At 39.7% G+C, this 15,613-nt stretch overlaps 2 protein-coding genes across 5 annotated transcripts; both read left to right on the top strand.

Annotated features, from left to right (window-relative positions):
- The first annotated feature begins 34 nt into the window (after positions 1–34).
- Positions 35–3,687, top strand: ndufaf4 (NADH:ubiquinone oxidoreductase complex assembly factor 4). Of its 4 annotated transcripts, none has more exons than XM_067482863.1 (3): positions 35–210; positions 347–432; positions 1,463–3,687. In XM_067482863.1, exons 1-3 carry the CDS (start codon positions 75–77, stop codon positions 1,766–1,768), a joined length of 528 nt encoding a protein of 175 aa, XP_067338964.1. In that variant the 5' UTR covers positions 35–74; the 3' UTR covers positions 1,769–3,687. The 4 variants fall into 4 exon arrangements, with proteins under 4 accessions (XP_067338964.1, XP_067338962.1, XP_067338963.1 ...); XM_067482861.1 differs by having other exon boundaries at positions 347–441; XM_067482862.1 differs by having other exon boundaries at positions 344–432.
- A 928-nt stretch (positions 3,688–4,615) lies between these two features.
- On the top strand, positions 4,616–12,662 carry gpr63 (G protein-coupled receptor 63). The gene is made up of 2 exons (XM_067482323.1): positions 4,616–5,115; positions 8,337–12,662. The coding sequence occupies exon 2, from the start codon at positions 8,416–8,418 to the stop codon at positions 9,676–9,678; it is 1,263 nt and encodes a 420-aa protein (XP_067338424.1). The 5' UTR covers positions 4,616–5,115; positions 8,337–8,415; the 3' UTR covers positions 9,679–12,662.
- The last annotated feature ends 2,951 nt before the right edge of the window (positions 12,663–15,613 follow it).

Genomic DNA, 15,613 nt, shown 5'->3' with positions numbered 1-15,613 from the left:
AAATGAACCTTCTCGTTCGCCGTCGATAGTTTGAATAAACTTTATTGTACACTGCTTTTGCAGCCCTGTGAAACATGGGGGCACGCGTTGCGCGAATGTTTAGAAATTTCAACCTAGAAAACCGTGTACTCCGAGAAATCTCCAAGGAGAAGCCGAGAGTTGCACCCCGACATGCGGTCAATCTTCCGAGGGCCGACGGTAGCTCTGGAGGTGAGAGTGTGACAGCTCCGTTCACTGGTGTAACTGGCTTTTAGGGGTCATGACAGGTTAATTCCTCACTCTTATTAATGACACAGGCTCCTCACGGACAGTGTCCCTCATGTGTGTATGCTGTGTGTTTCAGCAGCGGAGCCCGTGAACCAGAAGAACGACCCGCTGCTCGCCCTTCTCAAGTCTGTGTACGTGGAGTCGACAGATCCAGCAGCAGCGCAGGTCAGAGAGGTAGGAACCATTGGAGGAGCGTTATTAGGTCACAGCGTTTGCTAAGCCTGAGCTATTACTGTTACTTTACAGAAAGCTGGCTATTTTAAATCAAACAAGAAAGACACTAATCAGGTTATTATATGTAGACCCAGCATGGGAAGCATGGAATAGTATTTTCTGTTTTTTTAAAGTTAAATACATTTAAAGCATAAATTATTTTTACAAGCCAAAAACTGCCTAACAAGCTAGAAATTGTACATATCTCACATACTACAATATGATAAATAGTAATTGGTCTGCATTTAAGCTATATTGAGCCTCACTGCTTCATAGGTACACAAAGCACTTCATATGTTGCTTCTCACTCAACCGTTCACACACTTAGACACTGATGATTGCATCTGTCATGCAAGGTGCTTTCTTGACACACTGGAATAAAACCTGGGATTCAGTGTAGTCGGCTTATAGACAAAAGGAGCCAAGAATAAAACCCTGCAATTGGTGGTCGACCTCGTAACCTACCCCTGAACAGCCACCGGTGTCATGTTTGACAGTCATTTATCCTTGTTTTCAAGAACCACTTACCTATTTCCAAACTGTGTGGGTGTGTGCACACTGTTTCTTACTGGGCAGTTAGTTTAATATGATTGATGTGGCCAAACAAACAAACAAAAAAAATGTTCACACATTATTTAATAGAAATATACTTCAACGCTTAATGTGGAGAGTTGCTGTCAAAGCCACAGCACTTGGGAGCAGTGTAGATCTATTCCGTTTCAAAATCACTGCGAGTTAGGCTTGTCATACTGACCAGTCAAAGGAGACCAAATTATACATTTTTCTATCATTCTTATATATTTTAATATGATAACCATGACTATCTGAAATCTTGTGCAGAGTGTGGTGCAGCATAATGAGCAAAGTAAAGCTGTTTAGAAGCAGTTTGGCCGAGCAGAGAAGATTGATTGATTGAAGTTGCACACTAACTTTAATTAAAGAGTTAAGTCTTCAAATGTTCTTACTCTTGGTGCTTCCACAGACATCAAAGGAACTGACAGTGGGGAGTCGAGCGGGGCGCCGTCCTCTCAGGTTCAGTTTACCAGGGGACCCATTTGGGCTGGTGGAACTCACCGATGTTCCTAAAGGCAAACTGACCATTGCTGAGGCTCTGAAGGCCCTTAGCAGTCACCAGCATCAGCCTAAGACGTGGACAGCAGAAACGATCGCTCAGGAATTTTCACTGGACTTAAAAGACACCAGAGCTCTACTAGAGTTCTTCACCCCCTTCCAGGTTAAGATAATACCACGCAAGACTAAAAATGTCAAGCAAATAAAGGATTCTTAGACTGGATTGTTGGCAACACCAATTACTAGCAGATTCATAAACAGTGTATTGACTTTGGAGAGTGATGTGATTGGAACTGAAGGCAGATTTACTCAAGCTTGAGGGCTGGACACAGTGGGAGGGTTGCTTCATATACACATTTCCTTAACAATCTCTTTGAGGGTTAAGATAATTGAAATAATACAAAACATTTTGGTAAACATGATTTATTAGCTCATTACCAATCATTTGAGATGATTGTTTGACTCCTGTTTAACTCCTGTTTAACTCCCAGTGCTCAGCTGGTTTTAGCTTGTGGTCAGTGTAGCTTAGCAGTTAGCATATAACTGGAGGAAGAGGGAAACTTGGCTCTGTTTAAATTTGCTAATCCTGTCCACCAGCACCTCTGTAGCTCACTTAGTTAACACATATACTGTTTGTTTAATCTGCACACCTTAATGTGATGGCTGGTGTCAGGGTGAGGTTTCCAGGTTTGGCACCATGTTGCAACTGTATATATATACAACAAGTAACGGAATCATAGAGGAATTAAACCACTGACCCTGCAGCTCATTGACATTTGCGCTACCTCTGAATTAGTGGCTACCTATGTATAATTCAACCCAACAATATATAAACTAGTAATATTTAGCTCTACTTTGGCCAGCTACAGTACTGCAATAATTTAATCCTTGGTAAAGGGCCATTGAATGCAGGACGGTTGCACAACTGATTATAATTCCTCTTTGTCTTTTCTCTAATGTATTTATCTCACTTTTGGAAAGAAAGTAGAGTTAATTATTTCCAAAAGGAACCACTCTGTCATTGTGTATAAGCAGGCTGCTGTATGTGTATTTGTCCAGTAAAGATATGTTTTTATTTATTTCAACATATAGACATCAACATCAACACACTGTTTTTCTTTTACTTTTTGTATGTGATATATTTCTGGTAACCTAAACACTGAGCATGTGTTTCTTACAAGGTCATCAAAGGTCACAAAAATAGTGGGAATATTCCACTAAGGTGTTGGTGTCCATATATGTGAGACAGACGTTGCTGTTGCTCCACTCAGGGTTCCCCTGGTACATTTCTATGCACTGAACAAAGATAATGGGGTCTGTAGTAAACAGAGGCATTGCTCTGCTCAATTTAATGAATTCTAATAGTTATTGCATATTGTAGTGGCTGCCAAGTAGTGGGTTGTGAACCAAACCTAACAAAATAAAAGTTTTTTTGTTTAATTTGCATGAAAATTATACCTAATGAGCCATACATGTTCTGTATATGATAAAGTAGACGCTCTACACATAATGCCCCACAAACTATAATCTTGTGTGCAGAATGCAGAGGAAAACAAAAATGATGACTTCAGGATAGATATGAATAAGTATTGACCAGTATCACTGTTGATATAATCAGTTGAAAAAAAGTAAAATATTCATGTAAACTTAAAACCTTTAATTTCTGGATGAAGTGAAAAGCCTGATAGAAAAGTTTTGTAAATCTGCTAAATGAGTTTGTTACGCATTTACTGTCAAAGTCGACGGATTCCGCTTGTCCCTTCAGTGTTGCCACAGGGAACGTTTCCCACACAGCTGATATCAGTGGAGTTGTGTTTTTTCAGTTTTAATGTGGAAGTTGGGAAACATTTATTAATATGTCTTACGAAGCAGCCAGTTGTGATTTTTTAGGTGAAGAAGTAATTGTATTGAAACAACATGCAAACTATATCTGAATGGTGAAAATGATCTTGTGGCATTTGCACCAATTTGCTGCATATACGCACACTTTTTGAAAATAAAATGAACTTATTTTACATGTTTTATTCAACTGAGAGTCAATGATTCATGCACTGTACCCACTGTTATCAGTGTTGTGAATTCATATTATAATAATTGTCATAGCCTAGCTGAATATTAAACAAACCGTAAACAATATCTTGATATCACTGAGCTTACTTTTGCAATAATAACCTCCTTTCGTCATCTGTAGCACTGACCACACACACTGACACGTGCCCAAAAAAGCATTTCCTCCAACAGAACCACGCCCATTTCCCTTCCACCCTTGGCCTACAATTGGCCGACGTAGGAAATGGAAGAGAAGTCCAGGGGAAGAAAGTCCACTTTTGCCCATGTAAGTGGCTTTTGTGGTTGTCAGTTATCACTGAATACAAACCTGCATCAAAGTCGTCAGAGATTGTGCGAATCCTGCCGGAAGCTGCGCTGCTCGACCGTCAGAATAAAACACGTTATCAATAAGTAAAGAGAATGCGTAGACTTTATTTCTTTATTTTTGTTCTTTCGGTTTATCCCGTGAGTTCAGGGTCCACAGCGGATCATTGTCTGCATGTTGGTTTGGCACAGTTTTTACGCCGGATGCACTTCCTGACGCAAACCTCCCCTACTGGCACTGGGATGAGAATGGGCTTTTAGGGGTTCAGTGGACCCAGAGACACTTCGACATATAGCCAGGGCCGGGGATCAAACCACTGACCCTGTGGTCCGTGGACGACTGCCTTTACCAACTGAGCTACAGCGGCCCGTATATTGTGACAAATATATGTTGAATGGTATAATTTAATGCGGGGTGATAAATAACAATTAAATCTAGGCTAAAGCAAATAGCAGAATATGTTTCTCTTTGATCAATACCTACTAAAGAATGAGGCACAGTGGATGTTATTAAATGTGGCACATCTTTTAACAGTAGACTGGAAAATATTACAATTCTTACAGAACTAGCTCTTCATGGGTATTGATATAAAATCTGGCCTGCTAATGAAAAATAGCCTGGATGGTATAAATTCTGAAAGAACAACTTTTTGTATGACAATTATTCTGAAAGTCCAAAAAGGAAGTAGCTTTGGTACCACTCGCTTTCCCGGAGGTGGCTAACTGAGCGTAATTCCTACCAGTGGCGATCTTTTGGCTACACACAGGAGGTAGGCTGTACATTTGGTGCTGGAGGATGGCCCGCTAACATCCCAGTCTGAAGGGAGGAAACTGGTCTACAGGCAGCTGGAAACACGAGCTGAATATGAAGCTTTACTAATATACAAACGTGGAAAATCCGTGCAGAGTCGCTGGTGCTGCTCTGGAAACAAAGCGAGACGAACCAAATGCGGATTCCACTCTGTGTCCAGCTTCATGTGTGTAGGTGGAGGCAGCAGCAGCGGCTGTCGCACTGTTGAGCAAACACACAGCTACGGGACTACACTTTGAGAAAAGCATCGCTGGCCTCCCTCTTCGGTGAAACTACTGTTTCATGTCTTGACTACGGCGAGGAGGAGAAAGCATTCGGGAGGAGGGATGCACAGCTTGGAGGACTGAGCTTCAGCACTTCACCATGGGAGAATGAAGCAGGTAAGATCCGTGAACTCAGCGAGTCACTACACACATCACGAATCTCGTTATCTTAGAAATGTTAAACTCTGAATTGTGGGCTGTTGGTTATAAACACCCACTGCGCTGGTCGTCCACGAAGATGTAAACTCTCCACGAACAACTGTTTGTCGCCTCAACCATTTTGGTTGCACACACACACACACACACACACACACACACACACACACACACACACAAACACAAACAGTCGAGAACGATCGAGGCTTGTCCAAATTAATACGAGGTTTTAACGTTTAACACTTATGTCTCACATGTATTCGAATCTGCTGTTGAAATGCTTGGGTGTGATTTGCCTTCTGAATGGAATTTACTCTGAATCATCATCATCATCATCATCACCCGTCTAACACATGGCCACCAGATAGCATTTGATGAATATTAACATGCGTTTACATGTTTCAGTGGCTAACAAAACCCACCAAAAATATATAAAAAGGCTATAGGCTAATTGCAAAAGTAATAATACAAATAATAATATATTAAAGAAGATTAATTTCTACTCAAACATCATTTTAAGTATTTTTTTACCAAATTGTCACAAATCAGTAGGCTACTTGACAATTTGGTTGTCTCTTCAAAAAGTTATGTAAAATGTATTCAGACATCAGTCTTTCCCAGCTGCCATAGCGTGAGAGTCAGGGTACAACCTGGACAGGTCTCCAGTCTATTTCAGGACCAACACAGAGACCTACACAGACAACCATTCACATTCCCAATTCACACCTAAGGGCACCAGTTAACCTGTCTGTGGACCGTGGCTGGAAACCCACACAAGCATGAAGAGAACCTGCGAAATACATGCAGAAAGGCAGCAGCCAGCTGTGAGCCAGCAGCTGAACAGCTGGGTTGCTGCTGAAGCTGGTAATGTCAGAGGAGTCATAGCTGTCTTGGTTGACTTCCTCCTTCTTGCAGAGTCATTCGGTTTTTAAGGACACATTCCGCCCATAGCTTAATGACGATTTTATTGTATTCCATGAGATATGTATTTACTAGGAAATGTTCTTGCATACATGCCCTGAGTTGTGCTTTGCAATAATCCTTTCACATTTGATTGGAGTGTTCTTTTGTCTTCATGATGTAGATTTTGGCCTGGATACTGATTCACCAGTTACCAGACTTGCCAGAAACAAGAGTATTTATACAAAAATACAACCTTTAAACACATTTGCTGCACTCAGATGATCTAAATGTGACTTTAGAAACACGTTGGCTGCCCAGGTGATGATTTAGTTGACTTCCTTTGAAGGGGCTGAATATTTTTACTTGGAATTGTTTTTAGTTTGACATTAGTCTTTTTTATTTTTTATTTTTTTTTACATTTTTGTCAAAAAAGCCAAATTTAAACAGAATTTAATGGGATTAAAAGAATTAAAAATGAAAATGTCAAGGGTGTGTGTGCTCTTTTCTATATTCTCTGTAACTGTACTATGACAGTGTATGTTTTGTGTTAATATATTGCTTTAAAAGAATATGGTCTAATTTTGGTTTGTTGCATTGTTTAATATGCAGAAACCATGTGATTTAAATGCATGGAGAGTGTTTATCAGTGCACTCTGAATTAAATGGGTTACGTGCTGACAGGTTGTAAATGTTTCAGCATACTCCATCAATGACGTCGCAAGCAGATTTCCAGTGTACTTTCCAATTCAAGACATGCTTAAAGAGTCCCAAAGCCATTGTTCGAACTATCCCCAGTCTTTCAGAACGCCAAGTACCCAATCATCTGTTTGTACTGCAGGTTTACTTGATTGCTTGGAGGCTGAAGAGGCTATTTTAGCGTTTGAGGTCACACCGCCCCTAAAAGAATAGAAAAAAGATATGGCATTACAGCACAGGAAGAGTGCTGCACAGTATGTTCTGTCTTGTGATCCACAAGGCTCCTGTGCTGTGTATGGTTGAGAAGTGCATGGAGCAGGAAGTAAACGTGTTTCCTGTTTGCTCTCATTCAGCAGGTCTTCATTGTCTTGCCAGCATTGCTTTTTCCAGCCTTTTTATTTCTTTACTTTTTCACTCCTCAGTGTCTTGTACACGTTTAACAATATCACCCGTTGCATGGCCACATATCTAGGTATCCGAGCAGCAGCCAGACTGTGTTTTTGCATTGCTACATAAAGGATGACATACACTGATCTTGTAATAATTGACTAAAATTGTCTCTGCTTAATTTTTACAACCACATAAGACTAAAATTAAGGGGAGCATTCTTTTCTCCGGCACATTATTATTAGACATTTGCCACTTAGCCACTGTAAATGATACCAGTCAGTCTGAGAAAACATGGCCAGTGTTTATACAAGTGATAAGGTTTTTTTATTGCAGTATTTGACTTGTCTCCAGTTGAAAACTGGCTGTTGGTTACTGGCAGTAGTTAAGAAAAGCATTTTAGCACAAGTTCTTATCACATTTTAGGCAGAGAGAAACATTTCTTTTGGATAAATCCTTTCCCCCTTCATATTCATAATTTGGTTGATATATTTTAGGAGACATACTCTTTTCCTATCTGTAATGTGAACATTATTAGCGCTTTTATTTCTGAGTATTAGATACAGATTTGTCTAAAATAACAATGTGCTATAAAAACCTTCTGTTTTGGTTAAATCTGTTCGCTGTAGTTTTGAGCTGTGGTGAGAGACAGGCCATATGTTTCCGTCTGTTTCCAGTCATAATGCTAAGCTGGTGAAACCCTGTTCTCCTCCTAAATGCGCACGCACACTGTTGATATTGTTGATTTCGTTTCACTCTCAAAAAACAAAGTGAAGCACAAAATGCTGAACTTTTCCTGCATCCAAATCTGAATTATAGATAACTTGCCAAAGTCATTTAGTTTTCCAACTCCGTTTTGAGCACTAAATATTCATGACTACTCTGCATAAATACCAAGCACAAGATGGGTGTGTGTGCCCACCACAAGTACTAAACAGATTATTTTCATTTGACTTAAAATACAAATGTGCTTTTGTCACCATCTCTTATGGCAGCATAAGTGAAGACCCCCTTGTCACTGTGGTACATTTTTGTTTAGGATGGCTGGGTTGCTTGGCACCATAAACCTACCTTCCATGTAAACGTAAAAGGGTCTAATTTAATTTTAGTTCCAAGGGTTATTCTGAAGGAAACTATGTCAATCATCTTTAGTTTCTGTGCATTCATTCTGTGCATTTCTTTTCTGTATGTCTTAGGGTCTCGCAGCCATGAAGACAGCCCCATGTTGCATTGAGCTGGGAATACCATCCACATCACCATGTTCTCCGTGAGCTGATGGGCAACTATGCCTCCTTGCCCTGGGGAAGGATGGTTCATTCCACTACAGTTCCCCTAAAGGAGGCAGGGGAATTTAACGCCAGTCTGCACCTTGTTATGAGGCTGCTGAACTTTTCTGAGAAGCCGCAGATGGAAAACCTCTCCATTGAAAATCTTACCCTGATCTCCCAGTCACCCCTGGCACCGCTCACACCAACAACGACAGCACCAGAGAGTGTGCCAGGTGTCAGCTTACCTCTGCAGATCTTCTTTTGTTTTGCCATGGTTGTCATCCTGCTGGTGGCCTTGTTGGGAAACATGGTGGTGTGCCTGATGGTGTACCAGAGATCCGCCATGCGCTCGGCAATTAACATCCTCCTGGCAAGTTTGGCGTTTGCAGACATGATGCTGGCCATCCTGAACATGCCATTTGCACTGGTTACTGTGGTGACCACCAAGTGGATTTTCAGAGAGCTTTTCTGTCGGATGTCAGCAATGCTCTTTTGGTTCTTTGTGATGGAGGGTGTGGCTATACTGCTTATAATAAGCATAGATCGTTTTCTTATCATTGTCCATAAGCAAGATAAGCTGAGTCCACAGAGAGCTAAAGTGCTTATAGTGGTCACTTGGGGACTGTCTTTCATTTTCTCCTTTCCTCTGGCTGTTGGTTCACCTCCCCTACAGATCCCTCCCAGGGCTCCTCAGTGTGTATTTGGCTACAGCACTGCTCATGGTTACCAAGCCTATGTACTCATACTGTTAGTAGTCTTCTTCTTCATGCCCTTCATGGTCATGCTCTACACATTTATGGCAATCCTGAACACAATCCGCCACAACGCTATCCGCATTCACAGCCATCCAGACAGCATCTGTCTGAGCCAGGCCAGCAAACTGGGCCTGCTGAGCCTCCAAAGGCCCTTCCAAATGAATATAGACATGAGCTTCAAGACCCGTGCCTTCACCACCATCCTCATCCTCTTCTCTGTGTTTACAGTGTGTTGGGCTCCCTTCACTGCCTATAGTTTGGTAACTACCTTTAACAATGGGTTCTACTACAAAGACAGCTTTTTTCAAATCAGTACATGGGTCCTGTGGTTGTGCTACCTCAAGTCAGCTCTCAACCCTCTCATTTACTACTGGCGGATAAAAAAATTCCGCGATGCCTGCGTTGATCTGATGCCTAAGTACTTTAAGTTTCTTCCTCAGCTGCCAGGCAACACAAAGAGGCGCATACAGCCGAGTGCAGTCTATGTGTGTGGAGAGCATCGCTCTGTGGTTTAAGGAAACAATGCACTCTCAAACACCCTCACATAAATAGCTAAAAACACATCTTTACATAATATATTTGCAAAGCACTGCAAAATGGTTTATAAGACTTAATGCTAGAATTTTACAACTTTTAAATAGGGCTGGGTATTCAAATTGGTTTAATACTAAGTTTGATAGGGCTGGACCTGAATATTCACGTATTCAGATATTCATTCATTGGCTAGATATTTACTTTTCAATTTTGAGATTTTTTTTGTTATAATTTTTTTGGTCCTAGTTTAAAATAGCATTTACAATTTTCAGTGTTGGGCTCGTTCCTAAAAAAAATAATATATAATTCATTACTTGTTACTCTGTTCAAAATGAATATTACTTTACTCTGTGAAAAGTAACTAGCTGGAATACTTGTTATATACATTTTTCAAAGGGTTAGGATCTGAAAGATGGAGTGTCAATAGTGGAAATTGGCAACATTTCATTCATCACAAGCTTGATTAGTTCTTTGTTGCTTGTTGTACCTGCTATCAATTACTAAACCCACTTACAACTATATGTTCAGGTCCACTAATCTCACTCACTTCTCTCTTAAAGTGTCAGAAAAATGGATCTGGTTGAGTCACTGATGCTAATGTGCCAGAATTATTTTACACATTCGCACATTGTAATTATTAGTTACATATGCATAACAAATGTTTACGGCGTAGGCGGCAGATATTTTTGTCAGTCAGCTGACGTGAGCACAGAAATTGGCTGGTGCTCCTAAATAAACAATGTCAATGTCGATTAGTTGGTCGACAACTAAAGGGAATCCAACTGAATTTTGGTAAAATGCATAATAACTTATAATGATGGACTAACAGCAAAAGCCAAAATATGGTGGCAGATATTAAATCAGGATTATCTTTCTTAAAATATCCTAAACTTAAGGACTGGCTACTAGTCTTTTCTGGTGTTCTGTGTATTCAATAAATGGAATTTAGCCAGGTTTCATTTTGTCAAGAAAGCATGGAACTACCACATGATGACAAGTTGTGTACAGTGTTGGGCAGGGTGATTGGAATGCAGTCAGAAGCTGTGGAAAAGCTGTTGGGCTTTGAATGTTGTATCACATCATCCACCAAATTAATATTTGATCAAAACTGCCTTCTGGAAATTGGACTGACATTCATGTGCTTGATGGTTTTTGATAATGTTGATACAGACACAATATAGTCAGTAATCTAAGGTATTGTGATACAATACCTGGCCCTAGGTTATCACAACAGCTTCAGATTTTAAAAGGTCCAACCTAAATCCAGTACTAAATTTCTTTACCTACTCTAAGTCTATCAAATGTTTGTACCAAAGAGGCTGTAGCTCAGGTCTGTAACGCGATGCAGATCAATGTTATTAATGCTCTATAAAGATTTGTGAAGTATTAACTGATTAGGAGTGAGATACACTTCCTGAACATAAGAGAAAGTTTTAGTTTTTATGTGTTAACCAAAAATATCCTTACACTTTAACTTAACTCTGAAACTCTGGAGGTACAAATCAGACTACAGCAGGTTGCCACAGTCTAGGTAATAATAAAAATGGAAAACAATGGGTAAAAGTTGAGACAGGGTCTATACTTTGCTTGAGTCCTAAGCTTTGAAACCTCCTTAATGTTTATTGTATGTGTGACATTTGTTTTCACTGAGGTTGAGAAACTCATGCATGTGCATGTGAGGAATTTTAGAAGGTCATAGGATATTGATCCTGTCAAAGGCAACTGGACTCAGTGCGTGGAAAAACAATCAAAGAGGCAAACCCACAATTTTTATTTCATTGTGATCTGGGCGGTTTTAATACATTTTGGCAGTATCGAAAGTTGGTACGTAATAAACATGGCTAATAAAACAAGCTAAGGGACCAATGAATGGCTTGATAAGATCCAAATCATGGTTGGAATTTAAGCTTGCTGTCTAGATCACAGTTCAAGTCCAGTTGCCTTTGAGTTTCTAGATTCTATTCATTCAGGTCATTGTACTGTATATCAAGAAGTACAACTCTAAGCTGGTTCTTTTTTCTCAGACAAATACAGGGAGAAATCCATTGCAGTCAGGCACTCAGCTCCACCAGCAGCTTCAGAAATTTGTCTGGGTAATGGAATTTTTAAGATACTAGTCCAACTACAGTTTGTAAGTCTTGGTTCCAATATTAGAATAATAGTCATTCAGATACTGAAGTGTTTAAATATTAAATGTTTAAAGCCATATATAAGCTGTTTGTCTCAATACAGTCTAAAATTGTCAAACTTATTTTCAGTAATTAGAGACAATATGAGTGAACGCATACATTAACAGTATGTGGCTGTTTGATACTAGGTTTAACAAGCATATTTCTTTAAATTGGATACCCAGTCCTACTTAGACCAGAATGCAGTGCAGCAACACAACAATTCAGAAATGTTTTTTATTCAAGTGGTCACGGCCCATTCTTTTTTTTTTTTTTTTTGAGGGTGATCCAGTGTCATTCTGGCTAATAAAAGAAACCTTTAAGTTAAAATTCGACTGAAGGAAACAATAAATGTCCAATTAAACACTATAATTCCTGGAATGCACTGAATGGCACATATGATGAGAAAATATCCACTGATAACTTTTTCCTGCAATAATGTGCTAAGAAGTCAGGCACTGCTGGGATTGTCTTGACCATATGTCTTTTCTTGCCACTGGAATCTGGAGTTGTGGTGAAAGGACAGTTTGTTTTAGCTGCGTAGAAGTTGTTTTACAAGGCATGTAAATTAACTGCTTCAGTGGAGTTTGAATGTGGTCAGAATGTGGCCAAGACACATTTGAACATGTGTATTTCTATTTAAATGTTTTGATGTGCCTATTGATTAGTTCCTTTGCCAGTCAGAATGCTGCTATATCTGGTGAAAATGTGCAATTTCAGTGTAAAAACTGCTGAATGTAATAAAGAAATAGAGATTTCTTACCTTGGTAAACTGTCATGTGTGGGCTTTTTGTTCCTATGATTTGGATTCGATTCTATAGGTTTACGTGACACAACATACATACTAGGTGACAATGTCTCCTACTCTTAGCAACTGAGGCTTACAGAAGAGCATATCAATCCATAAAACCACAAAAATGACACAGCCTACATGAGTTTTGTTACTGACCATGGTCAGTCCACAGCCATCTTCAGGTGGGCTCCTTCCAGCAGGATGTTACGTGTCACAAAGGTAAAATCTCAATATCTTTTATGACAATAGGTTCACTGTACTCAAATGGTCTCCACAGTTACCAGTTCTCTGTCCAATAGAGAAGACAAAGAAGGTCTGATCTGGTATTCGCTGGTTATATCTAATAAAGTAGCTGGTGAGTGTATATGTAAGGCAGCATGTTAAGAGACCATTGTTGATGTGATGCCTCTGTGCATTAATTATCCTCCTCCCAATGTGTCACCTGTGTATTTCACTCAGGGATTTCACTTCCTGTCATTGTCTCTACTGAATGCTTTTGGGAGGGTGACATACACCCGCTGTGCATTTGTGTATTACTCCTCTATATGATGCTTTCCACCAAGCCTCCCTTCACTTTGACCAGGCCTGACAGTCATGGCTGAGACAGTGTTGTGCAATGCAGCTGATAATAGAAATGCCAGGGAGCTGTAATATCTGCTGAGCCTGACAACCAGCCTCAAGTCTGTTTACAGTCTCACAGTTGACTTTGCTGTCAGGAAGTGTTAGCTCAGACTGGTGCTTACAATGTCTTGCATCACTGATGTTGATATCTATATCTATGGCCATATATCTATATATATATATTTTTTTGTTTTGTTTGTGTGTTTGTTTGTTTGTTTTGTTTACTTTTTTGTCCTTTCAGTTTATCCCGTGAGTCATTGTCATTGTCCGCATGTTGATTTGGCAGTTTTTACCTTTCCTGACGCATCCCTCTCCAATTTCTATCAGGTTTGGGCCGGCAATGCTGGGGATGGGAATGGGGTGTTGGGTGTGTGTTGCCCAGAGACACTTCGACATGTAGCCAACAGTGAGGATTGAACCACTGATATACATATATATGTAATTCTCTTTCTAATAAAAGCATCTTCATTGGCCCATATCACATTTCTAGTATGTGTACGAAAGAGGCACATACCTTAAACACACTGAAGAACACAAGAACATAGTCTCAGCATGCTAAATTACACTCACTGGGTACTTTATTAGGTACCTGTACAATCCAATACAGCAGCTTTGCCATGAAATCTACTTTTTCAATGTTATCATTTCTCAGTCTTTAAGTGGAAACTTTGAAAAAGGTGATAATTCAACTTTCTATTTATCATTGAGGTCACAGCGGGTGGTGGAGTACTGGAGTGCATTATAAAAATAGGTGGTTCTAATGTTTTGCCCACACTATTTAAAAAGAATGAGGTGGCCACAACCTTAGAACCATCTCATATTATTCTCCAGTGAGTGTATGTTTGCAATATGTAATGTGTAAATTCTGGTAAAGATCAGTAAAATGCAGCAGGCAATGTTGTGCTAGGAAACCTTGTGTCCTGGCAAGTGATGCTACTTTGAAACCACTTAAACATTGTTGCAGACCAAGGGACCCCCTTATGCAACTGAATTCCCTGATGGCAGGGGCCTCCTTCAGCATTATAGTTTACACAGAGGAAAAATGGTCAGAAATGATTTGAGGAGGACAAAGAGCTGAAGCTGTTGCATTGGCCTTCTAACTCCCGGGATCTTAATGTGATTGAGCGTCTGTTTGCTGTGCTGAAAAATAGGTCAGGTGCTTGGAGGTCCCACCTTCCTACTTACAGGACTCAGGATATGCTGCTAACACCTTGATGCCAGACCCCAGAGGACACCTCCAGAGGTGTTGTAGAGGCCTTTAGAAATGCATGCTGGTCTCGCTCCTGCACTGTTTACAAATGAGCTGCCTAGATAGGTCAAAGCTGATTTGGCAAAGGGGGGGAACCTACAGTACATGGCTGATTGGTGCATGTTTTAAATCCAAAAATTATAATGTGATTTACTTGCTATGTAGCTTGTGAAGTGAATTTCCAGGGATCAATAATGTCTTTTGTTTTATTAAGGAGAGTCATTAAACTAATGACTAGTAAATGTATAAAACATGTACAACACATAGTGGAACAAAATACATGAAGTAGAAATACCTCAAACTGTACTTTTTACCACTATAGTGGCCTTCTAGAGCCACATTAGGTAGAAGTAGGAGTTTTTACATGAGCATGAGTAAGGACATATTGGAAAGGCATGAGTTAACTCAGTGTTTTTTACATTCAAAGAAAGTTTCCACAATTGGTAGAACTCCATCAGTGTTAAACCATCCTCTTAGTGCCAACCTGTTTCTCCTGCTGTCTGTAATAACATCTCTTAACACATCCAAGTCTGATTTGTTATTCAGAGGATTAGGGTCAATATAAACAATTCTAATTCTAATTCAGGGGAAAAAGAGCTTAAATGTATAGTGGCATTAGAAAATATTTTAAAGTTGATTCAAAGAAAGGATGTTAAAAGGAAAATATGTCTTTTTCAGATTTCCTGAAAACACAAAATGTTTACTGAATACTGAACCAGTGTTTGGTTACAAAACTCCACAGTGCTTTATATTAAATATTATATATGCAGATCATATCTAAACTGGATATCAGTACTTGACCTTTACTTTCGTATAAAATAATTGACATTTATCAAAGCAGGCTGTGTTTTGTTGCATCTATAATGAAGTCAGTATACTGTATAATTTAAAATGGAATGCTTTTCAAAGCTGCCCAGCATTAATGTCAGCCAAAAGACACATCAAAAGGACGTCCATCTCTATGGACTGTGAGACATAAAAGCAGAGCAAATGAGGTTGCTGGCAGCTTGTAGCACCATCTAGAAACACTACCCTCCCAGAAAAGCTGAGCAGGTTATTTTTCTAATTTGATATTAGACTGGCTA

The sequence above is a fragment of the Channa argus genome, chromosome 17, assembly GCF_033026475.1.
Source record: "Channa argus isolate prfri chromosome 17, Channa argus male v1.0, whole genome shotgun sequence".
Classification (NCBI taxonomy): domain Eukaryota; kingdom Metazoa; phylum Chordata; class Actinopteri; order Anabantiformes; family Channidae; genus Channa; species Channa argus.
Note: the sequence above shows the minus strand (reverse complement) of the source record. Positions and strands in the feature narration are given on the sequence as shown.

Excerpts from the sequence above, each read along its gene's own strand:
- ndufaf4 (XM_067482860.1), top strand. The coding sequence starts at position 75 with ATGGGGGCACGCGTTGCGCGAATGTTTAGAAATTTCAACCTAGAAAAC. Across the intron at positions 211-343 it reads GGCCGACGGTAGCTCTGGAG|CAGCGGAGCCCGTGAACCAG; the intron begins GTGAGAGTGTGA and ends TGTGTGTTTCAG. Across the intron at positions 442-1,462 it reads CAGCAGCGCAGGTCAGAGAG|ACATCAAAGGAACTGACAGT; the intron begins GTAGGAACCATT and ends GTGCTTCCACAG.
- gpr63 (XM_067482323.1), top strand. The coding sequence starts at position 8,416 with ATGGGCAACTATGCCTCCTTGCCCTGGGGAAGGATGGTTCATTCCACT.